The sequence below is a fragment of the Hyperolius riggenbachi genome, chromosome 6, assembly GCF_040937935.1.
Source record: "Hyperolius riggenbachi isolate aHypRig1 chromosome 6, aHypRig1.pri, whole genome shotgun sequence".
Classification (NCBI taxonomy): domain Eukaryota; kingdom Metazoa; phylum Chordata; class Amphibia; order Anura; family Hyperoliidae; genus Hyperolius; species Hyperolius riggenbachi.
Genome location: NC_090651.1, coordinates 250792629 through 250819230, shown reverse-complemented (window position 1 = coordinate 250819230; position 26602 = coordinate 250792629). Strand labels below are relative to the sequence as shown.

General features: G+C 44.5%; 1 protein-coding gene across 8 annotated transcripts in view; it reads right to left on the bottom strand.

The window, feature by feature from the left end:
* The window catches only part of PLCH2 (phospholipase C eta 2), a 1280386-nt gene that overhangs the window by 910550 nt on the left and 343234 nt on the right, over positions 1 to 26602 (bottom strand). Inside the window, exon 1 of one of the 8 annotated variants that reach the window (XM_068240685.1) lies at positions 727 to 823. The exons of the other annotated variants lie outside the window; for them this stretch is intronic. Coding sequence (XP_068096786.1) covers positions 727 to 757 — 31 coding nt within the window. The 5' untranslated portion in view covers positions 758 to 823. Of the gene's footprint in view, positions 1 to 726; positions 824 to 26602 lie in introns of those variants that run through there. 8 annotated transcript variants of the gene reach the window in all.

The window sequence follows — 26602 nt, the reverse complement described above, 5'->3', positions numbered from 1 at the left end:
GTCCTCCAATTGACACTGACAAGGAGTGAGCATCCTGCGAGGGTTGGTTGGATGCTCAGGCATCTCGAGGACCTGTCTGTGTCACGTTGCCTTAGTTACATGCTAAAATGCTCGACTATTTATTTTCATTGAGAAAACTGGGTCTCTGATGGGTCACATTAGCAGCGGTATTTTCTTGACAGAATCTGTAAAGTTTACAAAACAATGGACAGGAAGTGTAACCTGCTCAAAAGTCCCCAGCAGAATCTGCTAGACTTTAAAAATTAGTTTAATAGAAAAAAAAGTCAGCCTCTTACATTCATCTTCTGTGTAACAGGGCTGAGACTTTTACCATGACTGTTTCCAGAATTCTAGAACAATAGATTATCATTAAACATTAAAGAAAAAAAAACTGATATCCCAAATCAAACAGCAAAATACACATATCCAAACCACAAACAAGGCAAATGAAAATATAATAGATAGATGGTAGAGCTTTAGGACTTTTTTCCAGTTATGGCATTACTTTCTGGCTTTAGTTATTACACCTATAACGCCCCAAAACATTACAGTAGCAAAAAGCATTCCTAATATAGCAAAATGCTGAAGGCACAGGTATACAGAAGAAGGCAAAGAGGTTTGGATGCAGGTAGGAGCAGACAAGATAGGTAGTAAGAGGAATATCACTGAAGGACCAGAGAGGAGAAAGAATGCACACTGAAAGTCACTGAAATAAAGACTACCTACTGTGCTTCTGCGGAAGGCTTTCTAAGTCCATTGTCTTGTTTAGAAGGGAGGGCTGCTGAACAGCTTGGTGTTAGGATGCAAATGCTCCCATCCTTGAGCTCCTGCTTTGCGCTGCCTCTCGCTCAGCAAGTAGAAGGGTCTCGTGTGCAAGTGTGTCTGTTTCTATGGGAAGCCAGTTTGAAATTTATCCCACTGAATCAGACAGCCACTAAGGATTCGTCATGACTTTGCCCTGTCAGCGAGCCCTCCTGTGCCACGGTGCACATAAGCAGGGAGGAGGGCTATGGATCAGAAGGTGGATTTTACATCACAAATATATCATCAGACTTTCTCACTCTACACTCACCTGGTCAGGTTCAGCTATAGCAAATATATTTTTTCTCAAATCTGATTCTGCTTCATTGTTAAATAATACAGTAGTAGTAATGTGAAACTGTTATCTAAACGTTAAGCTCACTCTATAAATGGGTTAGTAAGGCAATGCTGAAGCCCAGACAACTGATGAAAGAGACACTTTGCTGTATGATGGAGGAAGAGAGATACATTTGGGATTGATGGAGCCATACATCTTCTACACATCAAGCTGACCCTGCTATAGGTTAGAATGACAAACACCACAGGAGATTCTATTTGCAGAAACAGTTAGATGCTTTGTAAGGCATATTAGCTGGTACTTACGCCTACCTTGTCCAAAGGTCAAAGGCTGGGGCTGCTTCAAAGCCATAATATATCCTCATATCAAGGTTATGTTGTATGATGTGGTGTGGAAACATTAGGTGAGAGGAGAGACAGCAAACTGAGGTTTAAATACAATAGAGTGGTGTATCATATTAACAACTAATTATCTGCATATGGAAGGCTCTGTGATCACCATGGAGACAGATGAGCTGTTTTCTCACTTTTTTGATTGCAAGCTCCATAACCACAACCCAGGATGGTGCAGAGATAGGATAGCTGCAGGCTACAGAACGCTGTAAAACAGAATGATAATTCACCTTCTTTACAATCATTTACTGCTTATCAGAAGGATTTTGCCTTTATTTTGAATTATTTTGGTGGCATGGTATTAACAGCAGCTTGCCTGTGTAGACAGATGTATGGATTTTGCTGGTTATGTATAGCATTAGATGTAATGCTGTAATCTTCTTTTCTAAGAAGATCTTTCTTTCTGTGGCAGTGAGAAATGATACGAGATGTATAGATGTAACTTCATCGTGTAGATGGAATGTGATGCCTTTTGTGCAGGGTTTATGAGTGAGACTGGCGTACAAAAGGTAACTTTCTTGGTCTCTGCCAGCATTGCTTGATGAGAATCTGTCACAGAGGGAAATACCATGTGTGAGAAGCTTTGGATGAAAGCAGCCAATCTCTGGGGCAGTCAGCCTAAACCTGTCCACATTTACTAAGTGATGTCACTGTGCTGTAGTAGGTGTCAGAGAATAACAGCTTCTGTGTAAAGGTGCTTGATGAGGATATTGTCTGATCTGGTTCTCTCTGGCAATGAAGGCATATTTGTGATTTCAGTGGACAATGCCAGCTGACCACTTTTGGTTGATGATTTTTTAGTGGACAGGTATAAAACCTGTTCAGATCCCAACAATCCCCATATAACAAGCTGGAAAGTATGTGTCTTCTTGTCTTCTGACTTTTCCACAGTGTCAACAGGGCGTAACTACAATCTACTGGGCCCACCAGCAAAGATCTGCTGGCCGGCCCCCAGCCCCCATCTGCCGGCCCCTACCTCTGGTGTCCGGGGCTAAGGGAGCCCGCTTCTGTTAGAAACTAGGAATGGTCAGACATGCCCATTTCCGATTACGTGGAAATCTGTGATTACAGACAGTTTCCGTTTTCTGATTATAATTTTCCGTTTTCCCTTTTTCCAATGTCCGATATTCCATTTTTCCGATTTCCCAATTTCCATCATAGAATGCAAAAAGTGACAAATAAATCCGAAATCGAAAAAACAGAATCTTGTAATTGATCTAAAATGACCACGGTAATCCATTTTCTTTTCCAGAAAAATTCTGCATTTTCTGATTGGTCCAATGTTCCAGAGTTCTGTGATTGGGCTAAAATTATCTATTTGTGGTAAATTGGATTTCCATAGAATTTAGATTTACGTTTTCCAATTTTCGAATTCCGAATGAGAATTTTTCATTTCCGCAAAATCCGAATGAGCACACAGAGTGGAATGCAGATCGGCGTCAGCGGAGCATTATACATTACCTGCTTTCGGCAGCGGGACAGGTCTTCTTCACTCCCCTTTTCAGTGTAGCTTCGTGCTATGCAGCCAATCACCAAGTTGAACACATCCTATGACAGGCACCATGAGTTGCATGGCAATTGGCTACTAGGCGTGCAGCTACACAGAAGAGTGAAGAGGACCTGTTCCACTACCAGAGGCAGGTAATTTATAACGTTCCACTGCCGCTGCTCTGCATTTGCTGACGTGAGTGGGACCGCTTAGCCCCTTGCAATGGCCGAGGGTCACAGGAGATGTTGTTACGCCCTTGGATGTAAATTTGCATGCTCTTCCAAGCCATGCTTACAAGAGTAAGGAGTGGTCTATAACATTTGCTTTGTTGCTGGGACAGAGGGATGTGAGAAGGGATTCGTGTATTTGGTCATTTCTGTTTCACATTTCTACCAAATTTTCACTTTTACAATACAACTGTGCAATTCATTGAAGTCAATGGAGGAGCAAACTCTCTCCAAAAAACAAGCAAATACAAAAGAGGCTCTTAAAGGACACCTGAAGTGAGAGGGATATGGAGGCTGCCATATTAATTTCCTTTAAAACAATACCAGTTGCTTTTGGCCGCAGAAGTATCTGGAATACATATCTAAAACAAGCATGCTGGATCCCATAGAACCTTCCCGGTCCTCTCTCCGTGGCATCCTTCTCCCACTGTCCCCTCATTGAAGTTATTTAACCTGAAGGTCAAATACATCTTCAGGACTCCTTGTGCAGGCTTCAGAAGTACTCGCACCACTGAAGGTCCAACTGCGCACATGAGGTCAAGCTCATGCATGCGCAGTACGAATCCACTCGTCTTTGTGAGCACTCGGGGATGCAAATGCTTCCAGAGCTTTCCAAGGAGTCCCGAAGGAGCATAATTTAAACGGGTCAGCGGTGGACTGAGGGCACAGGTAGAGGACTGAGAAGACTATAGGTTCCAGAGCCTTCCGTATACATACAGTGGGTTGCAAAAGTATTTGGCCCCCTTGAAGTTTTCCACATTTTGTCACATTACTGCCACAAACATGCATCAATTTTATTGGAACTCCACGTGAAAGACCAATTCAAAGTGGTGTACACGTGAGAAGTGGATCGAAAATCATACATCATTCCAAACATTTTGTACAAATAAATAACTGCAAAGTGAGGTGTGTGTAATTATTCGGCCCCCTGAGTCAATACTTTGTAGAACCACCTTTTGCTGCAATTACAGCTGCTAGTCTTTTAGGATATGTCTCTACCAGCTTTGCACATCTAGAGACTGAAATTCTTGCCCATTCTTCTTTGCAAAACAGCTCCAGCTCAGTCAGATTAGATGGACAGAGTTTGTGAAGAGCAGTTTTCAGATCTTGCCACAGATTCTCGATTGGATTTAGATCTGGATTTTGACTGGGCCATTCTAACACATAGATATGTTTTCTTTTAAACCATTCCATTGTTGCCCTGGCTTTATGTTTAGGGTCATTGCCCTGCTGGAAGGTGAACCTCCGCCCCAGTCTCAAGTCTTTTGCAGTCTCCAAGAGGTTTTCTTCCAAGTTTGCCCTGTATTTGGCTCCATCCATCTTCCCATCAACTCTGACCAGCTTCCCTGTCTCTGCTGAAGAGATGCACCCCTCGAGCATGATGCTGCCACCACCATATTTGACAGTGGGGATGGTGTGTTCAGAGTGATGTGAAGTGTTAGTTTTCCGCCACACATAGCGTTTTGCATTTTGGCCAAAAAGTTCCATTTTGGTCTCATCTGACCAGAGCACCTTCTTCCACATGGTTGCTGTGTCCCCCACATGGCTTGTGGCAAACTGCAAACGGGACTTATTATGCTTTCTGTTAACAATGCCTTTCTTCTTGCCACTCTTCCATAAAGGCCAACTTTGTACAGTGCATGACTAATAGTTGTCCTATGGACAGAGTCTCCCACCTGAGCTGTAGATGTCTGCAGTTAGTCCAGAGTCACCATGGGCCTCTCGACTGCATTTCTGATCAGTGCTCTCCTTGTTCGGCCTGTGAGTTTAGGTGGACGGCCTTGTCTTGGTAGGTTTACAGTTGTGCCATACTCCTTCCATTTCTGAATGATCGCTTGAACAGTGCTCCGTGGGATGTTCAAGGCTTTGGAAATCTTTTTGTAGCCTAAGCCTGCTTTAAATTTCTTAATAACTTGATCCCTGACCTGTCTTGTGTGTTATTTGGACTTCACGGTGTTGTTGCTCCCAATATTCTCTTAGACAACCTCTGAGGCCCTCACAGAGCAGCTGTATTTGTACTGACATTAGATTACACACAGGTGCACTCTATTTAGTCATTAGCACTCATCAAGCAATGTCTATAGGCAACTGACTTCACTCAGATCAAAGGGGGCCGAATAATAATGCACACACCACTTTGTAGTTATTTATTTGTAAAAAATGTTTGGAATCATGTATGATTTTCGTTCCACTTCTCATGTGTACACCACTTTGTGTTGGTCTTTCATGTGGAATTCCAATAAAATTGATGCATGTTTGTGGCAGTAATATGACAAAATGTGGAAAACTTCAAGGGGGCCGAATACCTTTGCAACCGATTGTAGGTTGAGTATGTATCTCTTGTGTTTTTGTTGCTTTGGGTTCAGAAAGTATTGCGGTAATGAATATGAGTGTATAACTTCTAAATATCCTTCAGCACTGATCTACAAGTAAGGAGTTAAATTAATCAACTCGTTTTCATTCAGAGAAGGCAGTGATCTTATGGTCTGAGCTAACAGTAATAAATCACAAATGCACAAAGCTTGCAACATGGAATTGGGGCTCACTGTAACACCCCCACCATGTTTTTTTGTTTTTGTTTTTTTGCATAGATAGAACTAGTATGTCTTATGAGTTTCATCCTTGTGGAAAGAGGAGTATGAGAATATCAAGCATTTGGAAAAGAACCCTGGTGTCTAGTCCCAAGCAAGCCATGTAATTACACATTCATTATGCATCCTGTATATACATGTCGCATTGCTTTCACTATGTAATGAATACTGGTTTTAGCTTCTACAGTTTACACATTGTAAAAGGCATGCAAAAACACACATGAAATCACAAATGTATAAATGAATTTGTGCACATTTTGTACTCGATTTCACAGTCCATTCACTACAGTGAATGGTACTATTGGGAAATACATGTCAAGAAAACACCAGTCTAATCCCACATGATAGGAACACCGCCACTGAAATGCGCTGGATGTTCTTTCATCAAGAAAAGGCATGTTTTATTGCATGTGAAACACACACAAACACACTTTATGCATTAGAAAAACACGTACAGTTAGCACAACGCTTTAGGCTGTGGAGTCGGGATGATGTCAGCTTTATTCTCTGCTGCAACAAATATCTTATAAAAGAGTAAAAACATGTGCCAGGGCTAAAGAATGGCAGTGCTTTATTTTCCACAAAGCACTGTAGGCTCATGCCTACAGGCGCCTGATGATGGAGAGGCGGCTTACTCCTCTCCCTGAATGCCTGCTTCCCTCTCTCCCTATGCAGAGTCCAAGGAAGAACTTAAATGATAGGCTACTAACCTAAATCTTGGCATTCTTCTTATGAGATCTCCCTTCACCTGGGGGCAACTGTAGCTACCTAATAATTGGGGGCACCTCTATCTACTTAACACAGAGGGTACCCCTGGCTACCTAATACTAAGGGGCAATTGTGGCTACCTATGCCGTGCAGGAGCGGTAAGAAAGATAAGGCAGCTAAGCCAGCAAGCACACTTACGGCGTGGTGCTGCAAGGGTTTGTGGGTTTGTGGAGGGCAAAGACTAGAGTCCCAGAACATTTGTGCCTATAGGCTCATGTGATGTAATACTGAGTATGGCTGTAATAATCTAAGCTGCAGACATGTCGTATAATTATGGCTCTGTAAAACATGGGCTATAAGCTACCCTAAGGGAGGTTCACAAATGGTGTGGGTCTTTGGGCGTGACCAGCATTACTTACCTTTGGGGGGGTATCCCGTCTGTATGTGCTCCACCATATTCTCCAGCCAGAACAGCAACAGCAGCTTCAAGCTTCTGTGGCGGTATTGGGCCTCTCTGGCCACTGCAAGGCATGCTGGGAGATGTAGTCCTTCAATGTGAGTGAGCTAGTAAATAATGCTTGTCTGCCCCCTCCCAATGGCCTACACGGTTTCTGAACTTATTTACAAGGAACTGATCTAATTTAGCTGGTCAGAGCTGCAGATTGTGTTGTCTTTGTGCCATGGGGGCTGCCCTCTTATTTTCTACAACGTTTGTAAATTACATTACCCACATCTGACACTCTTTTCATAAAACTGTTCACTTTTGCTTCTACTATATAAGAGAGAGGGGAGCAGCACACAGAGCAGCTGCTATTTCCAGCTGAGACAGAGTGTAAGGATTTCTTAGGAGTGGCAAATCACAGACACAAAGATGTATGTACAATTTTGCTCAAACAAACAATTGGATTAAAAAACATTCAGACTTTAACTCTATTATACTGTTTACTCTTCAGACCCTAAATGTAATTGGTTACAGAAATAAGTGAATGTTTTGCTTACAGCACTGCTGATGTGTGGTAAGTGAGCATGGAAAGCAGTTGAGAACTGTCTTCTCTAATCACCCCATGAATGAGCAGAAGCAGAAGGGGACTTGTCAAGGACGTAAATTCTACAAGCCCTGTGCTTACAACAATACATAATGCCAGTTACATAGATTGGTACAAATTTCTGTTTGATGGCACTTCTAGTTCAAGGAACTGGTAGACATCGTAACCCTCCTCTATAGTTTTCTGTTTAATTAATTTCTTATTTATACCAAAATAACCTCAATGATCATCCTTAAGCAAAGTGTTGCTGTTTTACTCTAAAGCTGTAATGGATCAAAGCAAACTTCTTTTCCATGTCCAGTACTCCAGGATAGAGCTATTCCTATCAATAAATTCCCACTTCTGCCCAACCGTGGTTATTATGGAGCTGGATGATGGTGTGTTGCTTCTCTGAAGCATCCTTCATAATGTAATTTAAACAAACAATTAGCTCAGCAAAAGAATCGTTTTTGCCTAGTCATTATTTCAGTCAGGGCCATTTCTGGACATAGGCTTTTCAGGCAATGGCCTAGGGTGCCCTCTAGTGTACAGGGGATGTTGCATGCTGGATCATGCTGACATCCTCCTTTACCTCCAAGTGTTATTGTCCTAGCCTTTTAACTCCACCATGTTGGGGAGCAGCTAGTTGTGCCCCTCTCCATGTGAGCTATAAACTCTCCTGAGAGGAGCAGAGGAAATACCAGGCCGCAGGGTGGCCAACTGTGATAAAAGCACAGAGAACCTCAGCGTAGTCCTGCTGCAAATGCCTAGTTGGCAGGTGACTGGCAGTGATACACAAAAAGAAGAAGCTATTCTGCATGCCTTTAGCCATGCCTGGCAGCTACTCTAGCTGAATGCAGCTATATTCAAAATGACCAGGAAAGTGTGCATGCACATGCATATTCCCTGTACATCCTTGGCACTGCATGGGCCAAGATGATTGGCCTATAGACACACATGCATTGCAGTAACCAGTGAAGTCATTTTTGTGAACAATGTGCATGGGTGTTAAAATCTTGATTGTAGAGCCATAGCAGGCAGTCAATGCTACTCGCTACAATGCTAATAAGAAGCCACACGGACAATCATTTAAATTTGACATCAGAGCTTTGTATTGGTTTATAGCTTGGATCAATAGACTTGAGTATAATCCGAGGTGGGTTTTGTCAGCACATTTTGGGTGCTGAAAAACTCAACTTCTACTCAAGTATATATGATATGTAGCTTCCTACCTAACTTCAGGTTACCTTTAGTAGTTGTTTCATTTAACAGACTAGTTACTCTGGGCAATTATTCCACTACTTCCACTTAACTATTGTTCCAGTGTTTCTTTGTATCTGACTTGCTAAATGTGGACTTTTCATACGAAAAATGAGGTTCTGCTTAAAGCAAACATAGCCCTGCCCTCTTCAAGACTCTGCCTTCACTCCTAGAAACCTTCAGTGGCTGTAAATGGAAAATCAACTGCTTATTACCGAAAGTCGTGTGGCATAAAGAAACACAATTTGAGCTTTAGCAACTATAATAAATCAACAACAGTTAAGTTACATTTCTAAGAACAATAGTCAGTAAAGGGTTAAACTTCATGCCTCCCGTGTGACTCAAATATAATAAGTAACAGCCCTTAGGATACTTGCACGAGTTTATTGGCATGAAATTACCTTCTTTTTAAAGGGACTCCGAGCAGTGCAGAAACTTTGGAAAGATGCATATCATTTTAAAGCTCTCTTTCTCCTCTTTCCAATGATATATAAACCGCCACCCTACACCTTTTAGTTTTCGCTATTTTCGCGATTGAAATTGCCGCGACCGCGATTTCAATCACGAAAATAAAGAAAACTAAAAGGCATAGAGTGACGATTTAGGTGTCGCCAGAAAGAGGAGAAAGAGAGCTTTAAAATGATATCCATCTTTCCATAGTTACTTGTATTACACAGGACGACACTTTCCCCAGTGTCAGCAGCTCCAGTCAGCAGAAAAAGTCGGCCTGTGTAATACAATGTAACTATGGAAAGATGGATATCATTTTAAAGCTCTCTTTCTCCTCTTTCTGGTGACACCTAAATCGTTGCCCTACGCCTTTTAGTTTTCTCTATTTTCGCGATTGAAATCGCGGCCGCGGCAATTTCAATCGCGAAAATAGCGAAAACTAAAAGGCATAGGGCAGCGGTTTATATATCATTGGAAAGAGGAGAAAGAGAGCTTTAAAATGATATGCATCTTTCTATAGTTTTTGCACTGCTCGGAGTCCCTTTAACAACTGAGTCATTCGCAGTGAAATGATTTTAAACAGGCAAATGTCAACAAGTGATTAACTACTGAAATCTAGCATTTACATTTTCATCTTTATTCACAATATTCAAGGTCTGAGGCAGAGTATTTTAGTGAGGAACAATCTTACTGCAGCATCCAAAAAACTGTAGCATCAGCAATCCCCAATGCTCATAACATATGACTGCCTTTGGGGGTCACAAAGGTTAGGTTGGAACATCTTCAGCAAAGGCTTAGTGTCTCTATTAAATTAGTATTTGGTCAAGTATAGGTTCGTCTATATGTGGTTGTACACCCTCCAACCTTCATTGTACAATCATGTTCAGAATTACCTTTATGTTATTTTCCTATCTTTGTAGTATACCTAATTGTTAAAAGCCTTGCAAGCACTATTGGTAGCCACAGTTTGTATAGCAGGCGGCTCAGGTCCCTGCTATTTTTATAGCCACTATTAACATGGGTCACTCTAGGGTGGGCAAACGTCCCGATACTTATAGACGGGACATTGGATTTGCAGTGCGGGGGACAGTTAGGATTAGGCTTGCGTGGGGTTGGTTAGGTTTAGGCATCAGTGGGAGGAAAGTTAGGGTTAAGCATCAGTGGGGTTGGAGGTATCAGTGGGGATGGAGTTAGCTAGAGTTAGGTATCAGTGGGGATGGAGGGGTTGGTTAGGGTTAGGTATCAAAGAGAAATACTGGGTTAGCTTAGTGTTCAGCAGCACTGAAAGGTGTTAGGCATCCTTTTAAAGGATTACAGTAAGGATACTTTTTAAGTGAAAGGTTGTGGTTGTTATTAAGATTGTATCAGGACAAGGTATAAGGTTGGGGTAAACTTTCCAGTTATGGCTCTCTTGGTCTTGGTTAGTGAGGTGATGAGGTAGTGGTGTAAGATGGGGGTAGGTTATGGTTGTGGATAGGTGAGAGGTGAAGGCTATAAGTATGTAATATTCAGTTGCAGGCACATCATGTGTTTATTTTAGGGACAACAATGGCTGATTTGTATATTTCAGCAGTGCTGACATCTTGGAGCTCACTCCAAACTGAATTATCACAAATACTTTCTGTTTTAAGAAAGCAAACGTTTGTGTTTATTTTAAGTCATTTTACTCGGTTCAGGTTCACTTTAAGCTGAGTTAGGAGGTCATGGTCCGGTGTTTATATCTGAAAGTTAGATACAGTGATGAGATCTACTGGTGCTGAAAAACAATGTACTAACTATTCATAAGATTTACTGTATATGCAGGCTTGTGCACATGACACTACTTCTTACTAATAATGCCTTCCTCTGAAATAAATATATTTCAGATAAGGTAGCTAGAACTAAGGGGTTAAATCTCTTCCAAACACATCGACATGATTAAAATCTCACCTGTAGTTACGGATCGTTGTAAAGATGAAACTGTATGAACAATTTTAATCTTTTTCTGCTGAGCGCTCTGACCTCTTGCTGGCAGTCTACTCTTATGGCAAGCATTAAAATCAACATGTTGCAGATATGGAGGCGGGTGACAGTCAGTTAATTTGGTTAGTAGCAGGAGGAGGCTAAAATCACCCATAGAATCTAGAGCTTAGCACTACAGACACATAAACAGCAGCAATACCTTGGAGAATATACAATATAAATATTTACAGCTCTAGAGCCTCGAGCTCTGCTACTGATGTGCTTTGCGAAAACTAAAATCATTAATACGGGTGTAATAGATGCAGATGGGAACCAGCTTAAGTGCAGAGAAGCATACATTTACTGTAATACTTAAAGTAGTAGTGTACTAGTACTTAGGTGTAATTAAATGGGGCTTTGATCAATAATGTCATAAACCTGCATTGATGATTTTTTTAGTTCTGTCTTAAAAATACTAGAATGTGATGCAAATGGTTTACATTGTAATGGCTTATTTCTAGTCCATTTATATTACTAGTCAATAGCTGAACTGTGCTGAAGCAGAGATGGTCAATGAGATTCTAATAATTTTGACCTGATGCAAATCATGGTCATTTTATGCAGTTTGGGATTGGGCCAATCAAAATCAGCCAGTTTTTTCATATTATTAATCTACATCCATGTGACATAAATTTGCATAAAATTAACATAAAATGTCCATCAACACAAAATCATTAGCACCTCATTGACCATCTCTACTGATAAGACCTGTACGGGGATGATAAGCAGCGCAGGTGAACAGCAGAGGAGGAAAGGCATAATTTAGAAAGGGTGGAGAGGATGTAAGCCCTTGGACAGCTGCCACTGTCTTAAGATGTTTCAAAATGTTCACATCCATATGCTGTGGACGTCTAAAGAGATTTTTGAGGAAAACTTCACTTGCCTGTCCAAAACACAGAGGCGTAGCTAAAGGGGGGAGCACTGTGAGGGCGCAGCACTGTGAGGGCGCTCAGCACAACCACTGCAATCGCATGTGAGTTAGAGATGGCTCGCTGTCGGCCAGAATTGCCCCTGCTTCTCTTCTTCCCTCTGCAGAAGAATATAGAAACGTTAACAGCAAAAGACTCACCAGCTCCAAAGTTCCAGCGATGACACCATCTCTCTTCTGTAGCGTGCCCCACGTCCTCTCCATAGTAACAGCAGCATCATGTTAAAAGAGAAGCCACTGCTAACCAAGGAAAGGACGATGGGTGCTCTGCAGTGGAGAGATGACATCATCACCGGAATGTTTGGAGCCGCTGAGTCTTCTGCTATTAACACATCTGGCTGGCTAAAGGGGTGCACAGCTGGTTATCTGAACTGGGGAAGGTGGCACATTTGGCTATCTATATAAGGGAAGGGGGCACATCTGGCTGTCTAAAGAGCATTTGTACTTTTGACTCCACCTATGACCCCTGATGCATGGCCAAGCCCAATTATTCACTATGTGGAGGGAGGGCGCAAGAACTGTCTTTGTCCCCGGATGCTGAAAACTTTAGTTACGCCTCTGAGCAAACATCTTTAGGCGTTTCTGAATGTTTGCCTCCAAACATTGCGGACATCTAGAGGCGTATATTTGGAGGTTGTTTTGCCAAAGTAGAGCCTTTAGACGACCGTGAAGTATGGAGGCAAACATTCGGAAACGCCTTAAGACTAGTACAGTAATAGCTGGCACAGGCAGGTAGCTTAAGTCAGTCAGTCTAAGGGTTAAAAGCAAATTTTTTTCGAACAGGGATGGATGGAAAATCAGGACAATTTTAGCACACTTAAAGTAAATGCTCACTTTTGAGGGAGAAAAATCCATCCTGAGGTAGGTGAGCTGATAGAGAGCTAAAGGTGGGGCAAACTATGAGCGATTTTACAGTGTTTGCCTATTGCTAGTGATCAGCAAACTGCAGCAACTGTGGAACCCTATGAGCTTGGTTCCACTGCAGCATTGTGATTTCTATGAGATACCAAAAGCGCTGCATGCATTTGTGGAGGGGTCGAGGAGTGAACAGATTGAAGTAATTCAGGGGTAAATTACATTCCTTCAGATCATTCTGGGAATCTCACCAACAATCATGATGTTAATTGCAAGCGCTAGTGTTTTGTTATTGCTTAAAAGTGCTAGCAGTGGGCCACGGGCCTTAGTATGTCTGAAGATACACTGCACAGATTCTGCAATGGAAGATCCCAGTATGGTGTTCACCAACGGCTGCAAGATTCGTCCGCCACGTCTACAAATGTATGACTGGCTACACGCCAAAAAGTATAGGTATTCTAAGTACCTTAATTCATCACAATATTAAATCTGATTTCCAAAATCATCGTTGTATATGCAAAATTGTACAGCTTTCAGATTGAATCTAACTGTCATAATGCATTATTTCAGCAACTGTAAAATAAATGGGCATGGCCAAGGTAAAGTGTGCATTTTGGCAGCATTACTTTATGTATATTTTACCGTCAGGGCCAGCGCTGCCATTCAGGCAAAGGGGCAATTGCCTCAGGGCCCCCGACTTCTGCAGGAGGCCCCCACACTGCCCCAATACCCCCAAATGCTGCTTTTCTTGCACTGCTCCCCAAGGCCCCTGCGTGTGCAGCAGCATTTATCGCTCACCTGTCCCGGCGGGCGGCAGCTGCACCGTCCGTGCACTCTTAGCCGTACTGCATGCCTCTTCTCTATGACCCGTTGTGTGTTTACACATAAGTGTGCATAGATGTTGCAGCCACCACCCCCCGAGACAGATAAGTAATTAATGCTGCTACACATGCAGGGGCCCCCCGGGGAGCTGAGGGATAATTACCATGGGGGAAAGGTAGTGGGTCCACCCACTTAAGTTTTCCCCAGGGCCCCTTACACCGGCCCTGTTTAGCGAGTGCTGTATCAGCCTAACATCATTATATCTTTCAGTGCTCAGATCTGATCTGTCCTGTTCAGATGGATAAAAATGAAAATGCACAGTGCTGCTACAGTGCCTGGCTGCCCTGCTTCTCTTCAATACAGAGGTGTGTAACTTTGCATAATTAAGCTGCTCTATCTGCTGGACACTCTATTTATTTCCTTTATGGATCTCGGCTGGTACCTAAACCACTTAAGTACCAGCGGTCTCTGCCCCCTTAAGGACCAGAGACCGCTGGTACAAGAAACAGCAGAATAGCCATGAATACTGACGAATCGCCGCACATACCCACCGTCAATGCCGCACGCCGGGAACCTGGGCCACCCACTCTGCCGTCTCTATGACGGCAGAGTTCCTGTGAGGCGAGCCAATCAGGAGCCTCTTTATTGGCTCCTGACCCTGCCTGTCATTGTAAGCCAATGGGAGCCGCTAACGTCGATAGACAAGGTCAGGAGCCAATGAAATCAGCTCCTGACCCGCTCACAGGGCTCTGCCGTTATAAAGCTGCGGCAGAGAGACAGCGGCGAGATTGTCGGGAGCGACGAAAACGGTGAGAAGGAGCAGCGTCGGTGTGTTGAAATCTACGCTCTGGCAGCCATCAAAACAGGGAGTAGATTTCAATCAAGGTCCTTAAGTAGTTAATGAAGCTTGAGGCTGACCTGACTCCTCCTGCCAGTTGTGCTTACACCTGCTCATCCTTCTCATAGCCAGCTAAGGATGAGCACACAGGCTTTGCGAAGTTCCGAACTCCAACGTTTGCATTGCACTTTCCTAATTTCGAGTTAAAAGTCAGTATTTGTAATTCACTGGCATGTAAATTTTTGAATGTTATGCAAAATTATGTTTGTGTAATGCACATGAAATACCGATAGATATCTAGTGAAAATGCTAAAATTACATAAATTCGAAAATTCTATGTGAAAATCTGCTGTGAACATATTTTCATAAATTCACACTAACCATAACTAATTTTATGGTTAGTGCGTAAATCTATTCAAATTTCACAATGCAAGCTTAGAATCCGCAAAATTAAAAATTTGTTAGGAATTCTATGCAAACTCTTTAAATTTTGCAGATTTAGAATTCGATAGTTTTGACCACTCGTATGCCTAGCGTGATAGATTGATGGCCTCTCCTGTAACAATGCTTGCTAGCCTATGCACAAAAAACTAGTTGAACCTCCATCATGCTGTGGGATTGGAACAGAAGACTGGAGAAACCAGGAGGGCCTGAGATTGGAAGAACCCATTTTGACATCCAGCAATGTGAGTGAAATGCCAGAGTCTGTGGCCCAAATGCAGCAAGTTCCCAGTTCTGGGGATAGCAGGGGTAAAGTATGCCAATCACTCTACATCGACTGAGAAGAGAGGTCAATCTGCAAATTTTCCAAAGATGGTTCCATTTCTTTTCAATAGGTAACTTACAGTTATTGAGGTTACCCAATTCATTGCAGAATTCTAGTATAAGGGTTAAAAATAAGGTAGAAACTGCAATTGCATCTTAGTCTTGGTGGTTCTTGATCAGTAGGGGCATAACAATAGACCTTGCAAGGGATGCAGCTGCAGGGGGGCCCAGAGGCCACAGGGGGCCCCATCCTGAGAGACTGACAAGTGAGGGCAAGGAGAGAAAAAATCATTCTGCTCTTTGCACAATTGTTCTAACGACTGCATCTGTTCAGCCACTGATAAGGAAGCATGCAAAGTTTTGTAGACAAAGATTTGTAGGTGGTCCCTATTCAGTGTGCAGGGGGAGGTGGGCCCATCCAAAGTTTTGCAGGGGAGCCCAGGGATTTCTAATAAAGCCCCTGTTGATCACTTCTGGTCCTGGCTTGCCATCATTTTCCTTGGTTGCTCAGTAACAGAAGCTGGACATCACTTTTTATGTCTAGACTTCTGTTGCAAAAATAAAGAAAGGTCTACTTATAACCCTAATGTGTCCACTAAAGTCCCACGCACTGTCAAATGGGGCAGATCTGCCCCCTGGTGACAGCAATAAAAAGTACAGTAGGAATTAAAAGGTGATAAAAATGAACCTGCCGCCCAATTCCCATGTAATATACTTTTGCAGGAAAATTAATACAGCATATGCCAGTGCTGTAACTGAAGTAAAAATAATAATACAGTAAAACCCCCGGTATCCAGAACTCAGTTAACCAGAAGTCTCAAGCCACCATAAACTAAAGTCCCGGCCTTGCAGGATGCATAAATCTACTTTTACGCCTCTTTATACAGTAATAGACCTCTGTTACATTAAGTTAAGTCTGCCCTTTGTCTTAATTTGTTTTTAATTACTGTATTTCTACATTAGAGTTTATGGTTAGCGTACAGTGTGAGGTATGGTACTTTTTTTTTAGCTAGGCCTATTATTAACATTGACTCATGTGCAACCAGAAACCACAATTCTCCGGCATCAGCCGATCCCCGTTGGTGCCGGATATTGGGGGTTTTACTTTAATTTTAGGCTAACTATGGATTTGTAAAATCACAAGAAATCCAAATTCTACTACTTAACAATCATGGCAGCAAAACAAACACGTGGTTTATGCTTTGGTATAAAACACAACACCAAAATAGCCGTTTTTTGCACACCTTGCATTGAACAAGTAGCATTGCAGCAAGCTGACATGTCCATCTAGCATTTGGTGGAAGAAACTTTTAGTAGTGGCTTGTGTTGGTATGTTCACATAGTGACACTGAAAGAAGGTGAAATAAAGGCTTGCTATAATCCCTGCCTTGATTACAGCTGACATGGAGGAAATTACTTTTCCCAAGCAAAGGTTGAAATACACTTTAAGAACTGCAACCATCAGTCAGAATTGTTGACACAGAAAATGAAGAAATTCCTCAGCAGTGGTAGAAATAGTCTATACACAGTTATACTGCTGAAGCATATATTGTACAATTACTATTGTGTTTTCTCCTGAAATTTGACGTGAGCTGACTGTACAATAGTATTAGGATGGCACACACATGATGCACACTCTGTCATCCTTTGTGCAGCCTGCCCTTTGCATAGCAATGCCATTTACAGATGACAGTCTTGAAGACATGGAACAGGATCACTCTGTATGAGTCTAGATCAGTCAACAGGAATGGTTCTGTCATTAACCTAAGCGTGCTCAGTCTGGTGTATCCTTATATCCCTAATAAATAGTACTGCATGTCTGTACATAATGTAACAAATCTTTCTATTACTTGGGTTCTATTCTTCACCTGCTGTTCGGTCAAATAACCTTTGAAAGTCCTTAAAATAGATTAAAGGCACACCGGAATAGGATTTATTTGAAATACTGAGATTAAACATGCTCAGAATAAGCTAACCATCTACCGGAACACCTTAGTATTAGGTTAACAAGTATTTTTAGATTGATAAATATCACCTTTAAAATGTACCCAAGATGATTTTTTTAAAAAAGTGAGACACTTACCTAGGGGAAAGTCGTTGGATAGTCCGGAGGATTCCTGTGTCCTCCTCTCCTCCACTGTTGCCACGCGTGGACCCTCTGAACATATCTGAAAATACCTTGTTGGATATGCTCGTGTTAGTATGACTTCGCGCCTGCACAGTAAGACGAAGCGGCTCTTCCACAAGCTTCTACATTCTACTGTGCAGGTGCAGCCATACTCAGGCAGGTGCAGTATGGCCTGCACAAAGGGGTCAATTCATAAAAGGCCGTGCGGGAAAAAAATCTTGTCGGGAAAATACCACATTCTGTATTTTAGACTTTTCATAAAAATCTTTACAGTTGCGATAGAAATGTGGGGATTTCCCGAACTAAGCTGGCGGTAACATGAGAAGCTGCCTGAGGTGTTACATTTCTCAGTGCAGTGACAGCATTACAATAAAAGAGGCATCCCCAACTTTCCTTTAGATGTGCATTTTTTGTTATACTGCCTCTCCTTACCCTGAATCTGCTCTGTATCTGTCTATTAGTCTTTCTAAACAATCTACAGCATTTAATTGCCACAGCTTAGAAGAACTTCAAGAAATGTTATACAAGCAGGCATTCTGATTTGAAATATATCTGAAAACAGGTACCCAAGAGGTTAAAAAACCCAGCCTGGGGTATGCCAGGAAGCCTTGTTTATTCCACACTTGCCGCTGCTGCCTGGGAGATCTGTCCCCATTAACTTTGCGGTTATTGCTCTCTTATTACCTCTTCAAAGCAGACGGTAATGGCACAGAGAATACCGCCTGCTCTGTTCTTTATGAATTCACTTTTATTGACATTTAGTGACATGTGTTGAGGTATTCACCGCACAAGGCGGTAATTTACCTCACTGCTCAGGAATTTCAGCTTTTCATGCAGTAACAGCTTTTATGAATTGACAAGTGTTCGGTAAAATCAGCTGTTTTCAGCATTACCGCATACGGGAATGCTTTATGAATAGAGGGACCATAGAGTAGAACAATCTAAAAGAAAGGGTTTGGGCTACATCAAAGCTGAACCCTGGAAGGCTAATTACTTATTCCCAAGATGCCTTCACCAAACTCTGTTAATTACCATCACGCTCTCTGCCACTATTTGGAGTTCAGGTACTCATTTCAAACAAAAAGGTAATACTTGTGCACTGATTACTAAGCTGTCATATGGTATATTTAAATGGGCCTTATAGATGACAGCTTTCTACAGTGTCATCTTCATGGTAGCCAAGAATTTAGTTCCTAATTCTGTCTTGCAACTTGATGTGACCTCTTTACTCATTGGATAACAAAATAAACAACATCCCATTATGAATGAATTGTCCAATGAGCATGCAGGTGACACAGGAAATGAAAGTGTGCTCTAAGCAAAAGGAATTACACGTGTCCTCTTCAATATTAACTCAGTGACACAGTATGCAGCAACTTCAGTTTAGCAGTGGTGAATGGACCTCAAGAGACAGGCAATCTGCTTGCGGTGTTATTATAAGTGACAGAGTGTTTCATCATCTTGAAGAATTAGATGCTGTATCTCTAGAGTCCGTGTCAGCAGCCTTAAAAATATTAAAACTGTGCACCTCTCATTAATTAAAAACCTGTACATTGTTTAAAAATAGTGACTCCTTAAAATAAAAAGTTCTATAAATGGCTCTAATGGTATGAATATCCCCTAGGCTGTGCAAGTGAGTGCGACCTAAATAAGGAACTGAAAGCCACATGCTCATTCATCACTATCCAGCACCCCCTCCTCCACTATTATTCCTGGAAAAATTAGAAAGGTTGTGCCGGGAATGTAGAAGATCTGTCTCAGTGGTAGTGTAGGGAGAACTGTCCATGATGTGCTCTGTCAGTGTGCTTTCTGATTATGCAGGACTATAAAGTCATATTTTTGTGATCCCTCTACCCCCTACCGCACCTGATCCTTTTACACTTCTATTTATTATTATTATTCCAGAACTGTAAAGCTAGGTACACACATGTGATAACTGCCACCCGGCAGGGATCAGAAATTAATCCCTTGGAGGACAGATCAGGTACCAGTGTTGTACAGATGTGTCACTAGGCTGCAGGTTAGCTATGCTTTCTGTTACTATGGCGAAGGTGAAGGGAGGATGAGTGAAGCACAATGGAGCAGGGGCCAAGGAGGGAGAACAATATGAGTCCGGCAATGTTTCAGATGATCAAGCAGGGCGGATCTCGCACCAATGCATCAGGGGGGTCAGGGGCTGTCATTATTATAATTATTATGTATTTACGTAGTGCCGACATCTTCTGCAGCGCTGTACAGAGTACATTGTCTTGTCACTTAACCTCCTGAGCTTTACGCCGCTCAGGAGGCTTTGCATTATCAGTGCCCCATGTGCTAATTTATTAGTTTAAATGTGTCCATTAGATACTAGCTAGCACCAGACTAGCTAGTATTGACTGCCGGCACCTCCGGAACCCCCACCGATCCCCCCTGGATACATTACCCTGCCTGCATCCCATGTTAGGCGCAGTCTCCCCGCTCAGCTCCAGTCTTCACTTTGGGGAGGATCGTACATGATGTCTTGACGTCTCCAATGTCATGCGCATTCCCGATCCTTCCCATAGTGAGGACCAGAGCTGAGCGAGAGGCTGCTCGATCGCTAGATCCTGGCGTGGTAATATATCCAGTAAGCAATCGGGGGGGATTGCGGCCAATCCAGACAATACTAGCTAGCGTAGTGCTAGCTAGTATCTAATGGACACATTTAAACGAATAGTTTAACTACGGGGGGGCCCTATTGCAGCAAAACCTCTGCAGCGGTATGCCTGACACGGTGTCGGGCATACCGCTAAGGTGATTAACTGCACCTCAGAGTTGCTCACAATCATGCCCTACATGCATACATCCTCAGCACAGGTGGTACTTATAGGCCGAGTTTAATGTAGTGTGTGGACGAACCTTAAAGAGAATATCCGAGCAACCAGCCCCTTGCAGCCAACATGTCCCATGCCGCAGCTCCGCTCTCATATGCCGGCAGAAGGAAGCAGGGACCAAGAAAGCACACACAAGCGAAAAGAGCCCGGAAATCCGACTCCTCCATGGATGCCACGCACTGACAACCTGCAGTACTGCTACAGGACATCAGGTGTCATCATGCGATGGTGACGTGATGATGACTTGACGTCGGACACAGGCAGGCCAGGAGCAGTCAAGGAAAGTGATCGTGCTGCTAATTTTCTTTCTTCTTCCATTTGGCTACACCGCGCGTCACCAGCTCCCTAGCGGTTATGTCCTTCTGCCTGCACCCCCCTTCTGCTACTTGTCGCTCAGCGCCCAGGGTGGTCGCCCTGCCAAAGAAATGGCCCTACCTCCTAAACGTTGGGGCTGCTCAGGGCTGTGTGCATGAGCGGCTCTGGCTTACAGCACAGGCACGGCAGGTGCAGTAAGGCTGCACACATGCCTGAAGAGCAGTGTGGGGATCCCTGCTCGGCGACGGGGGAGCGGAGGGTGGCATAGGAAGCCTCTATATGATCCAGAACCTTCTCTCTTCCTAGGTAAGTATTTACTTTTTGACCTGATCTCCAGCTCTGGTACACGTTAAATAAACTTCACATTAAGTTACTAAATACACTGCCTGTTGCTATGGATGAAGTGCTGTACAATAATATTCTTTACAAAGATGGGATTATGGCATGGCACAGATGTCACAGATTTCAATAATCTTTAAACCAAAAACACAGAGCTGAGGATGTAAGAAAGCTCAGTCATTTCATCCTAACCCATAATTACTGCACTTTTCATAATAACATCAACATCCAACTCATGAGGAACAAAATGGCAGCACAGTATGCAAATCTTTTTATGGCCGAGATTTGTCAACACTTTACAACAGAAAGCACTTATTTATCATCACTATACAGACAATATGTTTATTATATGAACAGAGGATAATTTTCTGATAGAAATCTTTCCAGAGCCCCTGGCTTTCAAATGGTGGCCACAAACATCACAACTTTTAAATTGTTTTAAGACTTGACAACAGGGCAGTTTCTAGGCTAAATTTCACCCAGGGCGAGGGTTTAAAAATTGCCCCCCCCCCCATGGAGCCAGGCATAGGTGCCCGCAGTATAGGTTAGCTACGTAGGTGCCTCCAGTATAGGGTAGCCTGTATAGTTGCCCCCAGTATAGGTTAGATAGGTAGGTGCCTGCAGTATAGGTTAGCTACGTAGGTGCCTCCAGTATAGGGTAGCCCATATAGTTGCCACCAGTATGGGTAAGATAGGTAGGTGCCCCCAGTATAGTTTAGATAGGTAGGTGCCCGCAGTATAGGTTAGATAGGTAGGTTCCCCCAGTATGGGTTAGATAGGTAGGTTCTCCTAGTATGGGTTAGATAGATAGGTTCCTGCAGTTTAGGTTAGATAGGTAGGTTCCCGCAGTATAGATTAGATAGGTAGGTTCCCGCAGTATAGGTTAGTTAGGTAGGTTTCCTGCAGTATAGGTTAGAGAGGTAGGTTCCCGCAGTATACGTTAGTTAGGTAGGTTGCCGCAGTATACGTTAGTTAGGTAGGTTGCCGCAGTATAGGTTAGTTAGGTAGGTGCCCGCAGTATAGGTTAGATAGGTAGGTTCCCCCAGTATGGGTTAGATAGGTAGGTCCCTGCAGTTTAGGTTAGATAGGTAAGTTCCCACAGTATAGGTCAGTTAGGTTTCCTGCAGTATAGGTTAGATAGGTAGGTTCCCGCAGTATAGGTTAGTTAGGTAGGTTGCCGCAGTATAGGTTAGTTAGGTAGGTGCCCGCAGTATAGGTTAGTTAGGTAGGTTCCCCCAGTATAGGTTAGTTAGGTAGGTTCCCCCAGTATAGGTGTGTTAGGTAGGTTCCCGCAGTATGGGTGAGTTAGGTAGGTTCCCACAGTTTAGGTTAGATAGGCAGGATCCCCTAATATAGGTTAGTTAGGAAGGTTCCCACAGTTTAGGTTAGTTAGGTAGGCTCCTGCAGTTTAGGTTAAATAGGTAGGTTCCCGCGGTTTAGGTTAGTTAGGTAGGTTCCCACAGTATAGGTTAGTTAGGTAGGTTCCCGCAGTTTAGGTCAGTTAGGTAGGATCCCGCAGTATAGGTCAGTTAGGTAGGTTCCCGCGGTTTAGGTTAGTTCGGTAGGTTCCCGCAGTATAGGTTAGTTAGGTAGGTTCCCGCAGTTTAGGTCAGTTAGGTAGGTTCCCGCAGTATAGGTCAGTTAGGTAGGTTCACGCAGTATAGGTTAGTTAGGTAGGTTCCCGCAGTTTAGGTCAGTTAGGTAGGATCCCGCAATATAGGTTAGTTAGGTAGGTTCCCGCAGTTTAGGTCAGTTAGGTAGGATCCCGCAGTATAGGTTAGTTAGGTAGGTATCCGCAGTATAGGTTAGATAGGTAGTGTGAGGAAACGCGGAAAAGCCGCCGCTAAGACTCAGAGTGAGGCGGCTGACTCTGCGTTCAACAGGGCAGCTGGCGCGCAGGCGGAGCGCGGAGAAACCGCCGCATGCTCTAACAACAGGGCGGCGGATTCCGCGTCCAAGGCGGCAAGTTGCACGCATAGTCCTGCTCCCTTCAACAATGCAGAATGCGGAGAAAACGCCGCAAGCACGGACAGCGGTGCGGCGGTTTCCGCATCCAACATAGCAGAAACATTACAACACATGACTGGTGTGGCTGGGACTGATAGTCCACATTGGTTTAGGACAGTGGTGCCCAACCTTTTTTGGCCCGAGGGCCGACCTTTAAATCAAGAAAAATCTCGAGGGCCGGAACACATGCATACAAATTTTCGATGTAAAACTTTAAACGTTTTTCTAGTAACAGTTAACATGGTGTTGGAAATGGAAAGAAAACGACAATATAAGAATTGTTGTACTCACCATTTGATGCACATTTTCTTAATGAGAAGTTTGCGGCTGTTTTTCAGAAACCAATTTCTGGATATTTGGCTCCAAATTTGTAACATTTATTCGTAATACAGAATGAAGATGATCATCTGTGATGCGAGAACGTGAGCCAGTTTCTGTGTGGGGCTGCCCGCTCTGTGTGGGGCTGAGGGGGCTGTCAGCTCTGTGTGGGGCTGAGGGGGCTGTCAGCTTTGTGTGGGGCTGAGGGTGCTGCCCTGTCTGTGTGGGGCTGAGTGGGCTGCCCTGTCTGTGTGGGGCTGAGGAGGCTGCCCTGTCTGTGTGGGGCTGAGGAGGCTGCCCTGTCTGTGTGGGGCTGAGGAGGCTGCCCTGTCTGTGTGGGGCTGAGGAGGCTGCCCTGTCTGTGTGGGGCTGAGGAGGCTGCCCTGTCTGTGTGGGGCTGAGTGGGCTGCCCTGTCTGTGTGGGGCTGAGGGGGCTGCCCTGTCTGTGTGGGGCTGAGTGGGCTGCCCTGTCTGTGTGGGGCTGAGGAGGCTGCCCTGCCTGTGTGGGGCTGAGGAGGCTGCCCTGTCTGTGTGGGGCTGAGTGGGCTGCCCTGTCTGTGTGGGGCTGAGGAGGCTGCCCTGTCTGTGTGGGGCTGAGGAGGCTGCCCTGTCTGTGTGGGGCTGAGTGGGCTGCCCTGTCTGTGTGGGGCTGAGGAGGCTGCCCTGTCTGTGTGGGGCTGAGTGGGCTGCCCTGTCTGTGTGGGGCTGAGGAGGCTGCCCTGTCTGTGTGGGGCTGAGGAGGCTGCCCTGTCTGTGTGGGGCTGAGGGGGCTGCCCTGTCTGTGTGGGGCTGAGTGGGCTGCCCTGTCTGTGTGGGGCTGAGGAGGCTGCCCTGTCTGTGTGGGGCTGAGGGGGCTGCCCTGTCTGTGTGGGGCTGAGTGGGCTGCCCTGTCCGTGTGGGGCTGAGGGGGCTGCCCTGTCTGTGTGGGGCTGAGTGGGCTGCCCTGTCTGTGTGGGGCTGAGGAGGCTGCCCGCTCTGTGTGGGGCTGAGGAGGCTGCCCTGTCTGTGTGGGGCTGAGTGGGCTGCCCGCTCTGTGTGGGGCTGAGGAGGCTGCCCGAGGAGGAGAGGATCGGGTGGTATTGCGTAGTAAAGTATCGGCGTAGTCCCGCGCATACTTGAGAATGTGCTGGTATTCAGCCCCGGGTAGCGCTGGGATAGTTAGAAAGCCTCGCTCATTGGTTAGTGCAGGAACCTTCCTCCAATAGGAATCAGCCTAATTCCTATTGGAGGAAGGTTCCTGCACTAACCAATGAGCGAGGCTTTCTAACTATCCCAGCGCTACCCGGGGCTGAATACCAGCGTGTATGCGCGGGACTACGCCGATACTTTACTACACAATACCACCCGATCCTCTACCCCTCCGCGGGCAGCCTCCTCAGTCTCCCCCAGCCTCCCCCTCCGCAGGACACCGCCACGCGGGCCACAGAAACTGGCCTCGCGGGCCACAAATGGCCCGCGGGCCGTAGGTTGGGCACAGCTGGTTTAGGAGGACGCGCGCGCGCACAGAGAGGCAGGGCCTTTATGGCAGTCAGAAAGGGGTCAGCTGACCAAGCTGGTCAACTGACAAATTCAGCAACCTTCATTGGTCCAGCACTTAGGGGAGGCGCTGGAGAGCGCTAGAGTATATATACTGGGTGCTGGTCAGTTCTCTGGTGTCTGGTGTTGCGATCACTACGTGGTAGCACTCAGACCTTGTCAGTATCTGTGTTATTAGACAGTTTCGTAGGTGTTGATGATCACGGAGCTCACACCTTAGCCTAGGAATTCTGTTATTATCTGTATTCTTATCTAGACCAGTTTCCAAGGTGTTGATGGCCAAGGAACTCACACCTTAGTCTAGGACTTTTGTACCATCTGTATTATTGTATTATCTAGCTCAGTTCCTGGAGTGTGAGAATCTTGGAGCTCACACTCAAGTCTAGGCATTGTTGATTATCTGTTATGACCTTCTGCTTTCCTGACCATTCTTCTGATCTCTGATTCTGTACCTTTGTCTTTCTGATACCCTGTTGCCAAACTCTGCTAGTTCCAGGAATCTGCATCTGTCTCCTGTCTCTGTACCGTATCTGTCTGTGTGTTTACGACCTGGCCCGTCCGACCTCGAGAACTATCTCTCCTGTTAAGAGATAGTTCACAGATCCGTTAGTGACACTGCTCCTTGGTGTCACTCACGTTCTGTCCTTCCCACTCTCTCAATCTGGCTCCGCCCCTTGGGGAGCATCAGACCTGTGGAAGGAATCTGATCCAGAGCAGTATCTCTCACTGCTTAGCACCTATCTCTCAGGTGCTTTCCTCAAAGTATTACTGTTGCACCAAACACTCTCATCCCTCAGGTGTCCAGAGGTTAGAAGATATATCTGATTATCGGTGATACTGCAGATCATCAATAATCGGGTATATATCTGTATTCTCGGTGATACTGCAGATCACCGGTAATCAGACCCTCTCTGTGTTACACCGATCGTTACAGAACGCCAGACCAAAAAATGCAAATGGACGCACACACTGACCGTCTGGGCACATTTACCACTTCGGTGGATTCCATCAATCAAGTGCTGGGTAACCACAAAGCTATGATTGACGCTTTGTCTGGTTCTTTACGTACCCTCCAGATGGCAGTGGACGAGGTGTGATCTCCTCCTAGCACAGACATACGTATGCCTGTACCTGAAAAGTTTTCCGGTCACAGATCTGACTTTCGAAATTTTAGGAGTAGAGTTGAGATCTAGATCTTCAGGAACCATGGCCCAAAGGGTCACGTTTATTAAGACGTTGTTAACAGGCGATTCCCAGACATGGGCATACAGTTTACCCGCTGGGGATTTAGCTCTAACCTCTGTAGATGAATTTTTTAAGGCTATGGCAGTAATTTACGACGATCCAGACATTGCCTCGACTTCTGAGAGGAAGCTCAAGTTGTTGCGTCAAGGCAAGAGTCCAGTCGAAGAGTATGCTGCCAAATTTAGGAGGTGGTCAGTTTCAGCCAGGTGGGACAACTATGCTCTTTTAGACTGTTTCTTATCAGGGTTGTCAGATGAAGTCTCTGATCTTATGTTAAGTCAGCCCGAGCCCAAAACCGTCGATGAGGCCATTTCCTCGGCGATCAGGATTGATCGCAGATTACGGTATCAAAAGCAGACCCAGGGTAGAAACAATGTTAAAATGATGTCCTACGCTGCACCTCCGGAGACTC